At 68.7% G+C, this 14,812-nt stretch overlaps 1 protein-coding gene across 4 annotated transcripts; it reads right to left on the reverse strand.

Moving 5' to 3' along the window:
• Positions 1-1,835: 1,835 nt before the first annotated feature.
• Positions 1,836-14,516, reverse strand: LOC122152609 (semaphorin-6C-like). Of its 4 annotated transcripts, none has more exons than XM_042785543.1 (18): positions 14,396-14,516; positions 13,741-13,909; positions 13,535-13,649; positions 11,926-11,983; positions 11,780-11,836; positions 11,119-11,220; positions 10,464-10,546; positions 10,330-10,367; positions 9,917-10,005; positions 9,216-9,433; positions 8,401-8,532; positions 8,123-8,278; positions 7,219-7,482; positions 6,578-6,715; positions 5,631-5,708; positions 5,441-5,496; positions 5,197-5,232; positions 3,360-4,613 (listed from the first exon to the last, which is right to left on the reverse strand). In XM_042785543.1, the coding sequence occupies exons 2-18, from the start codon at positions 13,850-13,852 to the stop codon at positions 3,853-3,855; spliced, it is 2,493 nt and encodes an 830-aa protein (XP_042641477.1). In that variant the 5' UTR covers positions 13,853-13,909; positions 14,396-14,516; the 3' UTR covers positions 3,360-3,852. The 4 variants fall into 4 exon arrangements, with proteins under 4 accessions (XP_042641479.1, XP_042641477.1, XP_042641476.1 ...); XM_042785542.1 differs by having other exon boundaries at positions 10,245-10,367; positions 10,464-10,554; XM_042785545.1 differs by lacking the exons at positions 3,360-4,613; positions 5,197-5,232 and adding an exon at positions 1,836-1,999 and having other exon boundaries at positions 10,245-10,367; positions 10,464-10,554.
• Between the last annotated feature and the right edge of the window lie 296 nt (positions 14,517-14,812).

Here is a 14,812-nt window from a genome sequence, read left to right on the forward strand (position 1 = left end):
GGTCGGGGCTGGGCCCGGTGCTGTTTCCCATCTTTGTTGGGACACGGACAGTGGGATCGAGGCCCCCTCAGGAAGTGCCCCGATGGCCCCGAGCTGTGTGGTGGGGGGCACGCTGAGGGCAGGGATGTCACCCCGAGGGACCCGGGCAGGCTGGAGAGGGGGGACCGAGCAAACCTCATGGGGTTCAGCAAGGCCAAGGGCAAGGGCCTGCCCGTGGGTCGGGGAAATCCCCAGCACAGACCCAGGCTGGGCCGTCGAGGAGGGGCTGGAGAGCAGCCCCAAGGAGAGGGACTGGGGGGGTTGGTGGGGGGAAAACTGCCCCTCTGAGGGAGCACCGTGTGCTCGCAGCCCAGAACCCACCCGTGCCCTGGGCTGCAGCCAGAGCAGGGGGGGCAGCAGGGCCAGGGAGGGGATTGTCCCCCTCTGCTCCGCTCTGGGGAGACCCCCCTGCAGTGCTGGGGCCAGCTCGGGGGCCCCCAACAGCAGAAGGACACGGAGCTGCTCGAGCGGGGCCAGAGGAGGCCACGGAGATGCTGGGGGGGCTGGAGCAGCTCCCCTGGGGGGCCGGGCTGAGAGAGTTGGGGGGGTTCAGCCTGGAGAAGAGAAGGCTCCAGGGGGACCCTGAGAGTGGCCTCCCAGGGCTTAAAGGGGGGACAGGAGAGGGGGGGGAGGGACTCTGGGTCAGGGGGTGGGGATGGGACGAGGGGGGATGGTTTTGCACCGAAAAAGGGCGGATTTAGGTGAGCTCTGAGGCAGAAATTGTTTAATGTGAGGGTGGTGAGGCGCTGGCCCAGGGTGCCCAGAGCAGCTGTGGGTGCCCCCTCCCTGGAAGGGTTCAAGGCCAGGTTGGACGGGGCTGGGAGCCCCCTGGGCTGGGGGAAGGGGGCCCTGCCCGGGGCAGGGGGGGGCACTGGGGGGCTTTGAGGTCCCTCCCAACCCAAAGCATTTTATGACAAACATGTCACTTTTTTTTACTAAACAGTTTTTAAAGATACTAAAACCTTTTTTAATAAGCAGCTGATCTTGTTACTGAAACGTTCCTATTTTTGTTACTCTTTGCAGGCCTGTTTAATGCAGGGATCCATTTAGTACGGTGGATCGTGGGTTTCGAGACAGCAGGGAACTGGTTGGAAGGACCCTGAGTAATTGTGTGGAACTTGATAATGAAAAATTATCAAGTGACGGTTAGAAAAATACCATCACGCAAAGCGCCGTTGGCCGCAGAAGGGTTTTAAGGGCGAGGAGTGCCTTGCAGGTCTGAGCCCTGGCAGCTGGCCTGCTCCCCGAGAATATCTCTTGCAGGATAAAAATCCCTAGCTCTTACGGCCCATAGTTCATGGGTTTGGGGTCTTTTTTTTTGTCCTGGTTTTGTAACTGTTGGCGGGATTCAAGGCAATAATTTGATCTTATGGTCCTTGCATTGCATTTTTCCCAGTTATTTCCACCCGTGTGTGTCCAGATAATACAGTTTTCTCTTGGTTATTGCCTTTGTTACCGTTTCTTGGCCGATGATCGGCGCGTATCGTGGTGTTGGGGATGCAGCAAGGACCAGTGGGCTCGCAGAGCTAGGACGGTACGGCCGTGGCTCCCAAGGCGTTTCTCACCCCAAGAGGAAGCTGCTTTTCCGCCTGAGATGGGTCGGTCCCTGGCGGCTGGGCCTGAAGGGAGGGGGGGATCTGCCGAAATGGGCAGCGTTCTGCTGGCTGCGTTCAGGAAGCCTCATGTGCCTGCTTCTGTTCCTGAGACTCACGGGGTTTGGAGAATCAAAGTGCATTTATTTATAACCAGTGTAGCTATATTTATAAATAAGACTTTTTTATCTTTTTTCCAAAAGATATTTTGAAGAAGGCTTTAATAATAATTTTTTATGAATCAGTGTTTGGAGAGACTCGGTTCCTGGCTGTTGATTGCTTCGCCGTTCCCTCGCTGACTTTGAGCACACGTTATTTTCTTTTTTTCCCCAGAACGTTGACAGTTTGGGTCTGTTTGAACTGAAAACCTGTGTCGGAGGGTTCGAGACAGTATTAAAGTAAATCCAAGCAGATTCTTCTGATACCCGGAAGCGTTTACCGATGTAAAGGGACACTGTCAACTTCGGCTTTTACGTTCTGCCTGAAATTTGTGCTTATTATTTGTAAATTTGCAGAGCTCGGCAGCTGTAGTGTGCACAAACACTGTGTTGTGTGTTCCACAGCACTGGCGCTTCTCAGTTATTTCCATCCTTCCCCTGAAAAGGCTCAGCTTTGCCAAAAAGTCCCTTCAGCTGGGAAACAAACTTCCCCTTCAGGAGAGGAGGGAAAAAAAAAAAAAAAAACCCCAGCTCCGTGGTGCTCAGGGTAAGGGGATTTGGTTTGTTGAGTTGGAACAAATAAAGCTGCCAGTGTTAGTGCTTCGCCTGGGGCGGGGGGGATCGCACGTCCGTTTTATTTTTAGAAGGGCTCGCGGCCGGGGTCTGAACAAAGGCGCGGAGAATTTGATCTCCGCCCAGCACGCAGAAAGAATTTCAACCCGGCTGCATCCTCTGCTCATCCAGAGAAAGGAGTTGGAGCTTTTTAAGCTAAGACCAGCAGTTTTCGGGTCGGGCGCAGTTGGCCGTGGCAGCGCCGGGTACGGAACCTCCCACGGGCGCTGGGCCGGGCTCCGCCGCGCCGCGGCTTTCCTCCGCGGGGGAGGAGGTGGCGTGGCGCTAATTAACCCCCCTTTTGGGGGTTCATTAGACGCCTCTTTCCCTCGAGTTGGCAGCTCTGCAGGGTTCCCCTTGCCCCGCGGCGCCAGCGGGGATGCGCGGAGGAGGAACTCAATCCTTTCCCAGCGCCCACCAAGGGGAATAACGGAGCCCGGCGCCGAGCGGAGCGTGGCGGGGGTCCCCACAGCCCTGGGCGGGGGCTGTTCCTCCCCGCACCCCCCTCCCGCCCCACCCCGGGGCCCTTCTTGGTGCCGAATCGCATTATTTCGGTAATCTCGCCTTGATCAGATTGCTTTCCCCGGGCCAGGCGCGGTGCCGGGGTCTTCAGTGCGGGGTCAAGTCCCGCTTCCCGGCGGCAGCTCCCCTGCGGTGCTGACCCAAGCGCTTGGGCCCCCTTTTACAGAGGGTAGAGGGTTGGAAATGCCAAAATTTTGACATTTATACTTTTTTTTTTTTTGTACTATTTCTTAATAAAATACCCTGGCCACAGTGAGCAGCTTTTCATTCCCCGGGGGCCAGCCCTTTCACGTCCTCCGGTATCTCACGTGCCACCGTCTGCAGGGACACCCCACGGCCACCCCCCTGTCCCCAAGCTGGGCTCGGGGGTCTGGTGGCACCTTGTCCCCCCCCCTCCCTTGTCCCCCCCTCACCCCAGACAGAGCCAGGCGGGCACTGGTGGTGGAGCGACCACGGATTTAATGGGTGTGGGGCTGAGCCCTGGTCCTACACGGTAGGACGAGCCCAGCTGTGGCACAGAGAGCCACCGTGTCCCCTGCCTGGTGTCCCTGGGGGGGGGGGGCTGTGGCTCCAACGACCCCCAGAGCAGCGAATAAATTAGAAACAATCAAAAAAAAAAACCAAAACGAAACAAAAAAGCTCTGGGAGATGGGGAGCCTCATCACCCTGGACAGGGAGATGGGATGGCTGGGGGACACGGGGACCCTTGTCACCCCATGGGGGCCCCTGTCCCCCCTATGGGGGCCAGCCTGGGGACACGGGGACCCCCGTCCCCCCCCCATGGGGGCCAGCCTGGGGACACGGGGACCCTCATGGCACAGAGCTGGGACCCTGGCAGGGGCTGGCTCAGGCCCCCCCCGCCAGCCGCAGCAGGGGGGTCCCATGGGTGCTGGGGACCAGGACGTCCCCGTGTCCCCGCCGGGGGGGGCTCAGGGCCGCCCGGGGGCTGCTGGCACGGGGAGGGGCTTGGGCAGCACGGGGGGCTTGCTGGCGAGGGGACGCGGCTGGGGCCCCCAGGGCGGCCCCCCCGGGGTCCCCAGCGAGTGCATGCGGGTGAGCCCCCGGGCCGGGCCGGGCGGTCTGGCGGGCGCCCCCCCCAGCGAGTGTCTCTGTGCCAGGGGCCGCCGGGGCGGGGGGGGGCTGTCGGGGGGCACGTCCAGCCGCCGGAGCGTCCCGTCGCGGGGGGCCGGGGGGAGGCTGGGCAACGGGGCGCCCGGCCGCAGCAGGCTGGCGAAGGAACCGCTGCCCGGGGGGGCCACCGGCCACCCCGAGCCCCCCGCCCCGTGCACCCGCTGCAGCAGCTCCTCCAGGGCGGCCTTGGGTGGGGGTCCCGGGCCTGGGGGCTCCGGGCACCCTGGGGTGCTGGGATGGGGGGTCTGGCCGCGCCGGGGCTCCGTCGCCCGCTCCCGGGGCGTCTTGCTGGGTGGCTGCGGGGTGGCCTCGGGGGTGGGCAGCTCGGGGGGGTCCCGCGGGCCCCCGGCCCCTCCCGGGGGTGGCAGCGGGGGGTAGAGGCGGGGGCCGGGGGGCTGCAGAGCGGCGGGGGGCTCCGGGGGTCCCTTGGGGGCGGCGGGGCGGCGGCAGCAGGCTGCCAGCAGCCCGGCACCCAGAGCGCCCAGGGCGAAGGCGCCCAGCACGCAGCCCACCAGCACCGGCACCGGCACCGCGGCCCCCAGCCCGGCCTGGCGCACCCCTGCGGGAGCACCCGTCAGCCCGGCACCCGTGCGGGGGGCCTGGACCCCCCCAGGGCCCCCTCCTGTCCGCGGGGTCCCTCCTGGGCCCTGGGGGTCCCCCCTGACCCACCCCAGGGCCCCCTTCTGTCCCCGGGGTCCCTCCTGGGCCCTGGGGGTCCCCCCTGACCCTCCCCCGGGCCCCTCTTGCTTTCTGGGATCCCTCTTCCACCCCTGGGGTCTCCCCCCCTCCCCAAGGTCCCCTCCCCAGGGTCCCCTCCCCGCTCCTTGGGGTCTACCCCTGCGTTCCCACCTGGTGCCCAGGGTCCCTTTTCCACCCCTGGGGTCCCCCTCCTGTCCCTGGGGTCCCTCCTGGGCCCTGGGGGTCCCCCCCCCTCCCCAGGGTCCCTCTTGCTTTCTGGGATCCCTCTCCCACCCCTGGGGTCCCTCTCCTGTCCCCGAGGGTCCCCCCCAACCCCAGGGTCCCTTCCCCGGTCCTTGGGGTCCCTCTCCCAGCCCAGGGGTCCCTCCCGCGTCCCTCCCTGGTCTGCAGGGTCCCTCCCACGGGGGGGTCCGGGTGGGGGGGACAGATGGGGTGTCACTGACCATGGGCCAAGTCCCCGTCCCCCGCGGCTGGTGCGTCTGTGGGAGCAAGGGGGGGGGTCAGGCCAGGCCACCCGCGTCACCTGGGGCCACCGCCGTCCCCCCAACATCCCCCACATCCTCCAGTGCCACCCACGTGTCCTGGGGCCCCCGGTATCACCCTGGATCTCCCCATGACCTCGTCGTCCCCAGAGGATCCCACAGCGACCCTCTATGTCCCCAAACACTCCCGTGTCCCCCCCCTCACCTTGGCAGGTCCCCGTGATCCCAGGGGATCCCTCCACGTCCTGCTCGAAGCCGCTCCTGGGGCACATGGGGTGTGTGTGTGGGGGGGAGGAGACGTCACCCACCGTCCCCACTGTCCCCACCCCCAAGGAAGAGGGACCCAGGAGATCAGGGGGGTGGGGGGAGCCCCCCGAAGCTGGGGGGACACTTACGGAAGGTCCTCGGAGAAGGGGACGCAGCCCCGGGGGGGCAGCCAGACGCAGTAAGGGTCCCGGGCGGCCAGGCAGCTCCTGCGCGGTGGGACCCAGGCGCCGGGGTGCTGGAGCTGCCCCTGCGCCCCCCCGTGCCCTCGCACGCTCCCCTCGCACGCCCTTGTGCTCTCACACATCCCCGTGCCCTCGCACGCCCCCGTGCCCTGGCATGGCCTTGTGCCCTTGCACGCTCCCCTCGCACGCTCCCCTTGTGCACCCTCATGCCCTCGCACACCTCATGCCCTCGCACGCTCCCCTTGCACACCCCTGCGCCCTCACGCCCCCTCGTGCCCTCGCACGCCCCCGTGCCCTCACATATCCCCGTGCCCTTGCACACCCTCATGCCCTGGCACGCTCCCCTCACACGCTCCCCTTGCACATCCCTGTGCCCTCGTGTGCTCCCTTTGCACGCCCTTGTGCCCTCGCACCCCCCGTGCCCTCACACGCTCCCCTCGCACACCCCTGTACCCTCACACACCCCCGTGCCCTCACATGCTCCCCTCGCACACCCCTGTACCCTCACACACCCTCGTGCCCTTGCACCCCCCCATGCCCTCACACGCTCCCCTCGCATGCCCCCGTGCCCTCGCACACCCCCGTGCCCTCACACACCCCTGTACCCTCGCACACCCCCGTGCCCTCACACCCCCCTGTGCCCTCACATGCTCCCCTTGCACACCCCCGTGCCCTCGCACCCCCCTGTGCCCTCACACGCCCCCGTGCCCTCACACACCCCCGTGCCCTCACACGCCCCCGTGCCCTCGCACGCCCCCGTGCCCTCACACACCCCTGTACCCTCGCACACCCCCGTGCCCTCACACCCCCTCGTGCCCTCACATGCTCCCCTTGCACACCCCCGTGCCCTCGCACCCCCCTGTGCCCTCACACGCCCCCGTGCCCCCGCTCACCCGCGGCAGGCACCGTGCCGGGCGCAGCGGCTCAGGGGCAGACGCACCAGGCACCCGGCGAAGGCGACGTAGAGCTCCCGGCCCGGCGGGTGCAGCTCCAGCCCCAGCACCCGGCTGGCACCCCGGGGACCTCGGCACCTGCACCCCCACGCCCCCCCCGTAGCACCCGTCGTGACCGCCCCCCCGCCCCAGCGCCCACAGCACCCCGCCAGCGCCCCGCAGCACCCATCGGCACCCCCCAGCACCCCCAGGGCCATGCAGCTCCCGCGTGTCCCCATGGCACCCATCAGCCCCCCCCCCAGCACCCATCAATGCCCTGTGCCACCTGCACGGCCCCCCCAGCACCCGTACGGCACCCACACTGCCACTGCACCCATCAGTGCCCACAGGCCCCCAGCACCCACAGCCCCACGGTGCCCATGAACCCCCCAGCACCCCCCAGCATCCACAGTGCCCATGAGCCCCCCAGCACCCACAGTGCCCATGAGCCCCCCAGCACCCCCCAGCATCCACAGTGCCCATGAGCCCCCCAGCACCCACAGTGCCCATGAGCCCCCCAGCACCCACAGCCTCAATGTGCCCCCCCAGCACCCAAGTCCCCCAGCACCCCCAGCCCCGGGCACCCAGCGCCCGGCACTCACCGCCCGGGGTCGTAGAGGCTGATCTCCTCCAGCAGCAGCGTCTCGGAGCCGGTGTCCCCGGTGTCCCCGGTGTCCCCGGTGTCCCCAGTGTCCCCGGGCTCGCGGCTGGCACCGGGTGCCGGGGTGCCGCCGGGGTGCCGGGTAACCCTGGGGTGCCGCGCGGCCGCCAGGACCTTCAGCACCCGCCCGTCCTCGGCGCCCAGGAAGAGCACGGTCTGGTTCCCCCGCGGCCCCGCACCCGTGTCCACCGCCAGCTGCGTCAGCCTGCGCCCAGCGCACGGGGCCTCGCACGGGGCCTCGCACGGGGCCTCGCACCCCCCTGCACGGGGCCCTCGCGCACGCTTGCAAACCGGGGCCTCGCACGCTGTTACACACCCTTGCGCCGGGGGCCCTCGCACCCGCGTCTTACACACCCCCGCACGGCATCGCCCCGGGGCTTCGCACGCCCCTTGCACCAGGGCTGCACACGCCCCTTGCACCAGGGCTTCGCACGCCCCTTGCACCAGGGCTGCACACGCCCCTTGCACCAGGGCTTCGCACGCCCCTTGCACCAGGGCTGCACACGCCCCTTGCACCAGGGCTTCGCACGCCCCTTGCACCAGGGCTGCACATGCCCCTTGCACCAGGGCTTCGCACGCCCTCACGTAGCCTTGCACGCCCCTTGCACCAGGGCCTTGTGCATCCTTGCAGAGGAGCCTTGCAGGAGGACCCACCCCACCCACAGGGCTGGGTGCACCCCTCACCCCACTGCGCACCCACATCCTCCTCGCATGAGACACCCCCTTGTCCCCAAAGCCACCCATCCCCGAGGCCACCCTGTCCCCAAAGCCACCCTGTCCCCAAAGCCACCCATCCCCAGGGCCGCCCATCCCCGAGGCCACGGTGCCCCCCCCGCCGGGCTCACCGGGTGCCGGTGCGGGTGAAGAGGGGCCGCCCGCCGGCGGGTGCCACGGCGCCGTGCAGCAGCGGGTGCTCCTTGGCGAAGGCCAACGTCTCGTCGGGGAAGTCCCCAGAGGTGACGACGCCGGCGGCCGGTCCCATCCCGGCGCAGCAGCCCGGCCTGCGGCACAGCCGGAGCGGGGACCCAGGTGTCCGGGTGGCCACCGCGCCCCCGGGGGAGGGGGGGGAGCCACGGCGGGGGGGGGGGGGGGGGCCCACCCAGGCGTCGGGGCCGGGGGGTACCTGGGTCGGGGCACCCTGTCCTCGGGCACCGGGGTCCAGGTGCCGGCGGCGCCGCGGGGCTCGGCGAAGGGTCCCTCGAACGCCCGCTCCACGTCGGCCAGGTAGAAGGCGCAGACGGCCGAGCCGGGGATGCTGCGGTGGTGGCGGGGGGTGGCACCGGCACTGGGGACACCCCTGTCCCCTCCCGGGGCTGCCGGGTCGGGCACCGGTTTGGGCCAGAGCCCCCCCCGTGTCCTGCCTGGGCCCCGCTCTGTCCCCGCTCCCTGTTCCCCTGTCCCTGCGTCCCTGTGTCCTGTCCCACTGTGTCCCCATGGCCCCCGGTGAGTCCATCCCCGTGTCCCCATCCCCGTGTCCCCATGTCCCCATGTCAGTGCATCCCCATGTCTGTCCCTCCCACGTCCCCGTGTCCCCTGGTGAGTGGCATCCCCACGTCCCCATGTCTGTCCCTCCCACGTCCCCGTGTCCCCTGGTGAGTGGCATCCCCACGTCCCCATGTCTGTCCCTCCCACGTCCCCGTGTCCCCTGGTGAGTGGCATCCCCACGTCCCCATGTCTGTCCCTCCCACGTCCCCACTTCCCCAGGTCAGTGCATCCCCACGTCCCCGTGTCTCTCCCACGTCCCCACCTCCCGTGTCCCCCTATCAGTGCACCCTCACGTCTGCCCTTCCCATGTCCCCATGTCCCCAGGTGAGTGGCACCCCCATGTCCCCATCTCTCCTGTCCCCCCGTCCCCCCATGCCGCGCTCCCCTCTCCCTACAGCCCCACGTCCCCTTGGCCACCCCCGTCCCCGCGTCCCCCCGTCCCCGCCGCCGTGCCTGTTGGGCTGGGTGCCGAAGAGGGCGAGGACAGCGGGGCGCCCGTGCAGGGCCCGGGGGGGGGTCACGGCCTCCAGGACGTCGAAATAGAAGACGGCGTCGCCGGGGACGGCGCACTGCAGCCGCACCTTCAGGAAGGACGTCCAGCGCCGCTCCAGCACCCGCGGGGACCCGCCCCGGTCATTGCGGCACACCCGCGCCACCCGCGCCACCGCCACCTGCACCGGCACCCAGGGGTGTCAGCACCCAGGGGTGTCAGCACCCGGGGACCCGCGGGCATCGGCACCCAGGGGTGTCAGCACCCAGGGGTGTCAGCACCCGGGGACCCGCGGGCATTGGCACCCAGGGGTGTCAGCACCCAGGGGTGTCAGCACCCGGGGACCCGCGGGCATCGGCACCCAGGGGTGTCAGCACCCAGGGGTGTCAGCACCCGGGGACCCGCGGGCATCGGCACCCAGGGGTGTCAGCACCCAGGGGTGTCAGCACCCAGGGACCCGTGGGCATCGGCACCCAGGGGTGTCAGCACCCGGGGACTCATGGCTGTTGGCACTGGAGACTCCGTGGGCATTGGCACGTGGGCACCCATGGGTGTCAGCACCCTGGGAGGCACCAGCACCCAGCTGGACGCCCCTGGGGAGGGGCCCTGGGGTCTCCCCCACCTTGGTGCCAGGGGGTGGGTGCCTGGGTGCCCCCGCACCCACCTTGCCCAGGGTGCTGAGCTCCACCGCGACCTCCCTGAAGAAGAAGTAGACGTAGGGGCCGTAGGGCAGCGCCTGGACGAAGTGGGGCTCTGGGGGGGCGGGGGGGGGCCGTCAGCCCCCACCACCCCGTACCCCCCGATCCCAGCCCCCCCGCGTCCGCCCCAGCCCCTATACACCCCCCGCACCCCTTACCCGCCTCCAGCCCCCCAATGCCCGTCCCCCTCACCCCCCCACATACGCCCTCTCCCCACTGCCCCCCATACACCCCTCGTCCCCATCCCTGCGCCCCCTTCCCCCCCCCCCCGCCCCCCCCCCATTTTTGGGGTACCCTGCAGCCAGCGGGAGCTGTACTTGAGGGTGCGCAGGGGGGGGCGGCCGGGGCTGAGGCTGCGGTAGATCACCGCGTCACTCGCCTGGAAATCGGCCACCGTGGCCGAGTAGAGGCTGCCGTCTGCGGGGGGGGGGACACACAGCGGTGTCAGCCATGTCCCCCCCCATCCCAGGGCACCCCAATGTGTGTGTGTGTGTCCCCCCCCCGAGCACCCACCGATGAAGAGGGCAACGACGCTCTGCTTGGCGTCGAAGGGGCACCGGGCCTGGCCGCTCACCTCCTCGCCCTCCTGCGCCAGGCTGCTCACCTGGGGGGGGGGATCCCCAAAGCGATGAGACCCCCCCCCCCCACACACACACACTCATCACACCCTCCCGCTGCCCCCCCCCAACCCCCCCCCCCCGGCACCACTGAGATGCTGAGGACCCCCCCGCTCATCACACTGCTGGGCACTGCCCCGCTGCGCTCCCCAGTGGGGGCTGAGCCCCCCAAAACTCATCACACCCCACCCACGCTCCCCGGCGGGGGCTGAGCCCCCCCCCAACTCATCACACCCCACCCACGCTCCCTGGTGGGGGCTGAGCCCCCCAAAATTCATCACACCCCACCCGCGCTCCCCAGCGGGGGCTGAGCCCCCCAAAACTCATCACACCCCACCCGCGCTCCCCAGCGGGGGCTGAGCCCCCCAAAACTCATCACGCCCCACCCGCACTCCCCAGCGGGGGCTGAGCCCCCCAAAACTCATCACGCCCCACCCGCGCTCCCCAGCGGGGGCTGAGCCCCCCAAAACTCATCACGCCCCACCCGCACTCCCCAGCGGGGGCTGAGCCCCCCCCAACTCATCACACTCGCCCCCCCCCGGCCCCCCCACCTGGTAGGTGCGGCAGAGGGGGCTGAAGCCGTTGGTGCCGCAGGCCAGGAGGGTGCCGGCGTCGCGGGGCACCAGCACCCTGATGTAGTTGTGGCACTCGTCCTGCGTGGGGGGGACACGGGGGGGCACCCGGGGGGGGGGCACGGGGGGGACCCGTCACCCCCTCCTCCTCCTGCCCCCAGCCCCCTCTTTGCCCCCATCCCTTCTATCTCCCACACCCTGCACCCCCACACCCTGTACCCCCCCACTATGTACCCCCACACCCTGCACCCCCACACCCTGCACCCCTACACCCCCATACCACACACTCCATACATTGTACCCCCCCACCCTGCACCCCCATTCCCCCTATACCCCCCCTACCATATACCCCCACGCCCCGTGCCCCCACACACCGCACCCAGTACCCCCATGCTGGGTACCCCCACACCCCACACCCCGCACCCCCATACCGGGTACCCCACACCCCACACCCCACACCCCCACACCCTGTACCCCACACCCCGCACCCCCATACCGGGTACCCCACACCCCACACCCCCACACCCTGTACCCCACACCCCGCACCCCCATACCGGGTACCCCACACCCCACACCCCCACACCCTGTACCCCACACCCCGTACCCCCATACCAGGCACCCCACACCCCGCCCCCCACACCTGCAGCCGGCCCCGCATGGCGCAGTTCTCCCTGTCCCGCGTCTCCCAGGTGAGGTGCTGCCGGGTGACACGGGGGGGTGGGCACGGGGACCCCCTCCCCGCGCCCCCCCTGTGTCCCCGGAGCCGGCGACCCCGACCCCCCTTACCCGCTGGGGGTACAGCGTCCCCTCGTCCTGCCCCAGGTCGAAGGCGTAGATGTGGTCCCTGGGGGGGGTGTGAGCGTGCGAGGGGGCACGGGGGGGGGCGCGGGGAGGGGGCGCGGGGACACAGGCGTGCAAGGCGGGGGGGAGGGAGGGGGCGTCGGGCTCGAGCGGGTGCAAGCGGGCACAAGCGTGTGCCAGCGTGTGTAAGCGTGCGTGGGCGTGGACAGGCACGCGCAGGAGCAAACAAGCCTCTGAAGCTCGTGCAAGTGTGAACAAGCGCCCGCAAGCTTGCACGAGCGTCTAGAAACGTGCACAGGGGCGCACAAGCATGGGCAAGCACGTAGAAGGGTGCACGAGCATGTACAAGCGGGCACACGTATGCACAGGCAGGTACAAGCACACAAAGGGGGGATGGATGACCTCGCACGTGCACAACCACACACGGGTGTGCACCGAGAAGCAGTGCACAGAGGAGTGAGTGCAGTGTGTAGAAGCACAAAAAAGCGTGCATGAGTGCACACAAGCATGCACAAGCACAGACCACAAGTGTGCAGACTACAAGTGCACGGAAGTGCATACAAGCGCACACAAGCGTGCTCAAGTGTGCACAAGTAGAGACCACAAGCGCGGACAAACACACACGAGCGTGCACAGTCACACAGAGGCGAACACAAGCACAGACCACAAGCACACACAAGTGCACACAACTCTGCACAAGTACGCACAACCACACACAAGCGTGCACAAGCGTGCACAAGCACAGACCACAAGTGTGCACACAAGCATACACAGGAACAGCTGGGCACCAGCATGCACAACCGTGCACAACTGTGCACAAGCACACACAAGCAGAGACCACAAGCGCACACAAGTGCACACAACCGTGCACAACCGTGTACAAGTGCGCACAAGCTGAGACCACAAGCGCGCACAAGCGTGCATAAGCACAAACCACAAGTGTGCAGAAGCACACACGAGCATGCACAAGCGCACAGAAGCACACAGAAGCAGGCACAACCGTGCACAACTGTTCACAACCGTGCACACAAGCACAGGCCACAAGCGCGCACAAGAGCACACAAGCACACACAACCGTGCACACAACTGTGCACCAGCGCACACAAGCACAAAGCACAAGCGCACAGAAGCGCACACAAGCACGCACAACCCCGCACAAGCAGAGACCACAAGTGCACACAAGTGTGCACAAGCGTGCACAAGCACAGGCCACATGGGTGCACAAGCGCGCACGAGCGTGCACGAGCTGCGCACACAAGCACACACAACCGTGCCCAGGAGCGCACACGACCGTGCACACCACCGTGCCCAAGCGCACAGAAGCACGCACAAGCATGCACAAGCAGAGACCACAAGTGCACACAAGCGTGCACAAGCACAGGCCACATGCGTGCACAAGCGCGCACGAGCGCACACAAGCACACACAACCGTGCCCAGGAGCGCACACGACCGTGCACACCACCGTGCCCAAGCGCACAGAAGCACGCACAGCCGGGCCCAACCGTGCCCAAGCAGAGAGCGCACGCGCGCACGAGCGCACACGAGCGCGCACAAGCGTGCACGAGCGCGCACGAGCGCTCACGAGCGGCTCACCGGGCGGCGACGAGCAGGCTGCCGTTGAGGCGCAGCATGTGCTGGAAGTCGAGGCCGAGCTGGGCGGTGGCGTTGGGGCCCCCGAGGCCGCCGAAGCGGGGGTAGGCGGCGGTGGCTGCGGGGCCGGGCGGGACGCGGTGACACCCCGCCGGCCCCCCCCAGCCCCGGGACACCCCCCCCCCCCCCCGGTGCCGCCCCCGCCTCACCTGCCAACCCCACGGTGCTGCGCGGGGCCAGGTCCCGCGGGAAGGCCTGCGCCGACCCCCCCGGGGTGAGGAGGAGGAGGAGGAGGACGAAGGGCAGCGGGACCCCCGGCATCGGCACAGGCGCCCGGAGGGGCCGCGGGGTTGAGGGTGACACCCCCCTCCCCCCGGGCTGCGAGGGGCCCATCTCAGCACGGGGAAACTGAGGCACGGGGGGGGGGGGGGGGGGGCGTGGGGACAGCGGGGACTTGCTGCCAGTGCCCCCCTCCCAGCGTCCCCAGTGCCCCCGGACACCACTCGCGGCACCGGCGTGTGCAGCGGGGCACGGCTGGGCGCACCCCAGTACCCCCACACACACCCACTCACCACCCCCCCCCCGGCACAACACCCGCACAGCGCTCGGCTCCACAGCGCCCACCTGCACCCCCCCAAACACCCCAACAGCACCCCCCCCCTCCACCGACACCCCCCCCAGCTGCACCCCAAGTAACCCCCCGGAACACCCCGCCCCAACACCCCACCGGCCCCCCCACAACACGCTCCCTTTTTCCCGCCCCGACACCCCACGCACACCCCACAGCACCCCACCCACACCCCACAGCACCCCTCGCAACAGATCGCCCCCCCCTCCCCGACCCGACCCCTCGGCGTGCGGTACCGGCTCCACTCCCCGAACGGACCCGAACGGACCCGAAAGGACCCGAACGGTCCCGAACGGCCCCGAGCGGCTCCGCCCCGGAACGGGCCGGGACCGGCCGGCGGCCGGAGCCGAGGGCGGGACCGGGGACCCCCGTGGGACCCCACCCGGGACACACACCCACCCCACCCCGCCCCCGCCGCCGGGGCCACGCGACGGCTAGGCGTTAATCCCCGTTAATGAGATAATCCTCATTAGCTGCTAGGGAGGGGGGAAGGGATGCTTTCACACGCGTGTGCGCACACGCGTGGGAGCGGGCACAGCCCTGCGCCCGGCGGGGTGAGCGCCGCGTGGGTGCTCGCGCGCCGGGGCGGGGCTCTGCGCACACTGGCGCGCGAGCACCCACACCACCGCCCCCCCCCCCCCCCCCCTTCTCCC

The sequence above is a fragment of the Tyto alba genome, unplaced genomic scaffold (genome assembly GCF_018691265.1).
Source record: "Tyto alba isolate M040663 unplaced genomic scaffold, T.alba_DEE_v4.0 Super-Scaffold_8, whole genome shotgun sequence".
Classification (NCBI taxonomy): Eukaryota; Metazoa; Chordata; class Aves; order Strigiformes; family Tytonidae; genus Tyto; species Tyto alba.

What these genes read in the sequence shown, in the direction of transcription:
- LOC122152609 (XM_042785542.1), bottom strand. Translation starts at nt 13,852, where the DNA reads ATGCCGGGGGTCCCGCTGCCCTTCGTCCTCCTCCTCCTCCTCCTCACC. An exon ending in GGACGCTGTACCCCCAGCGG is followed by an intron (nt 11,837 to 11,925) that starts GTAAGGGGGGTC and finishes GTCACCCGGCAG; the next exon opens with CACCTCACCTGGGAGACGCG. An exon ending in CCCTTCTCCGAGGACCTTCC is followed by an intron (nt 5,497 to 5,630) that starts GTAAGTGTCCCC and finishes CATGTGCCCCAG; the next exon opens with GAGCGGCTTCGAGCAGGACG.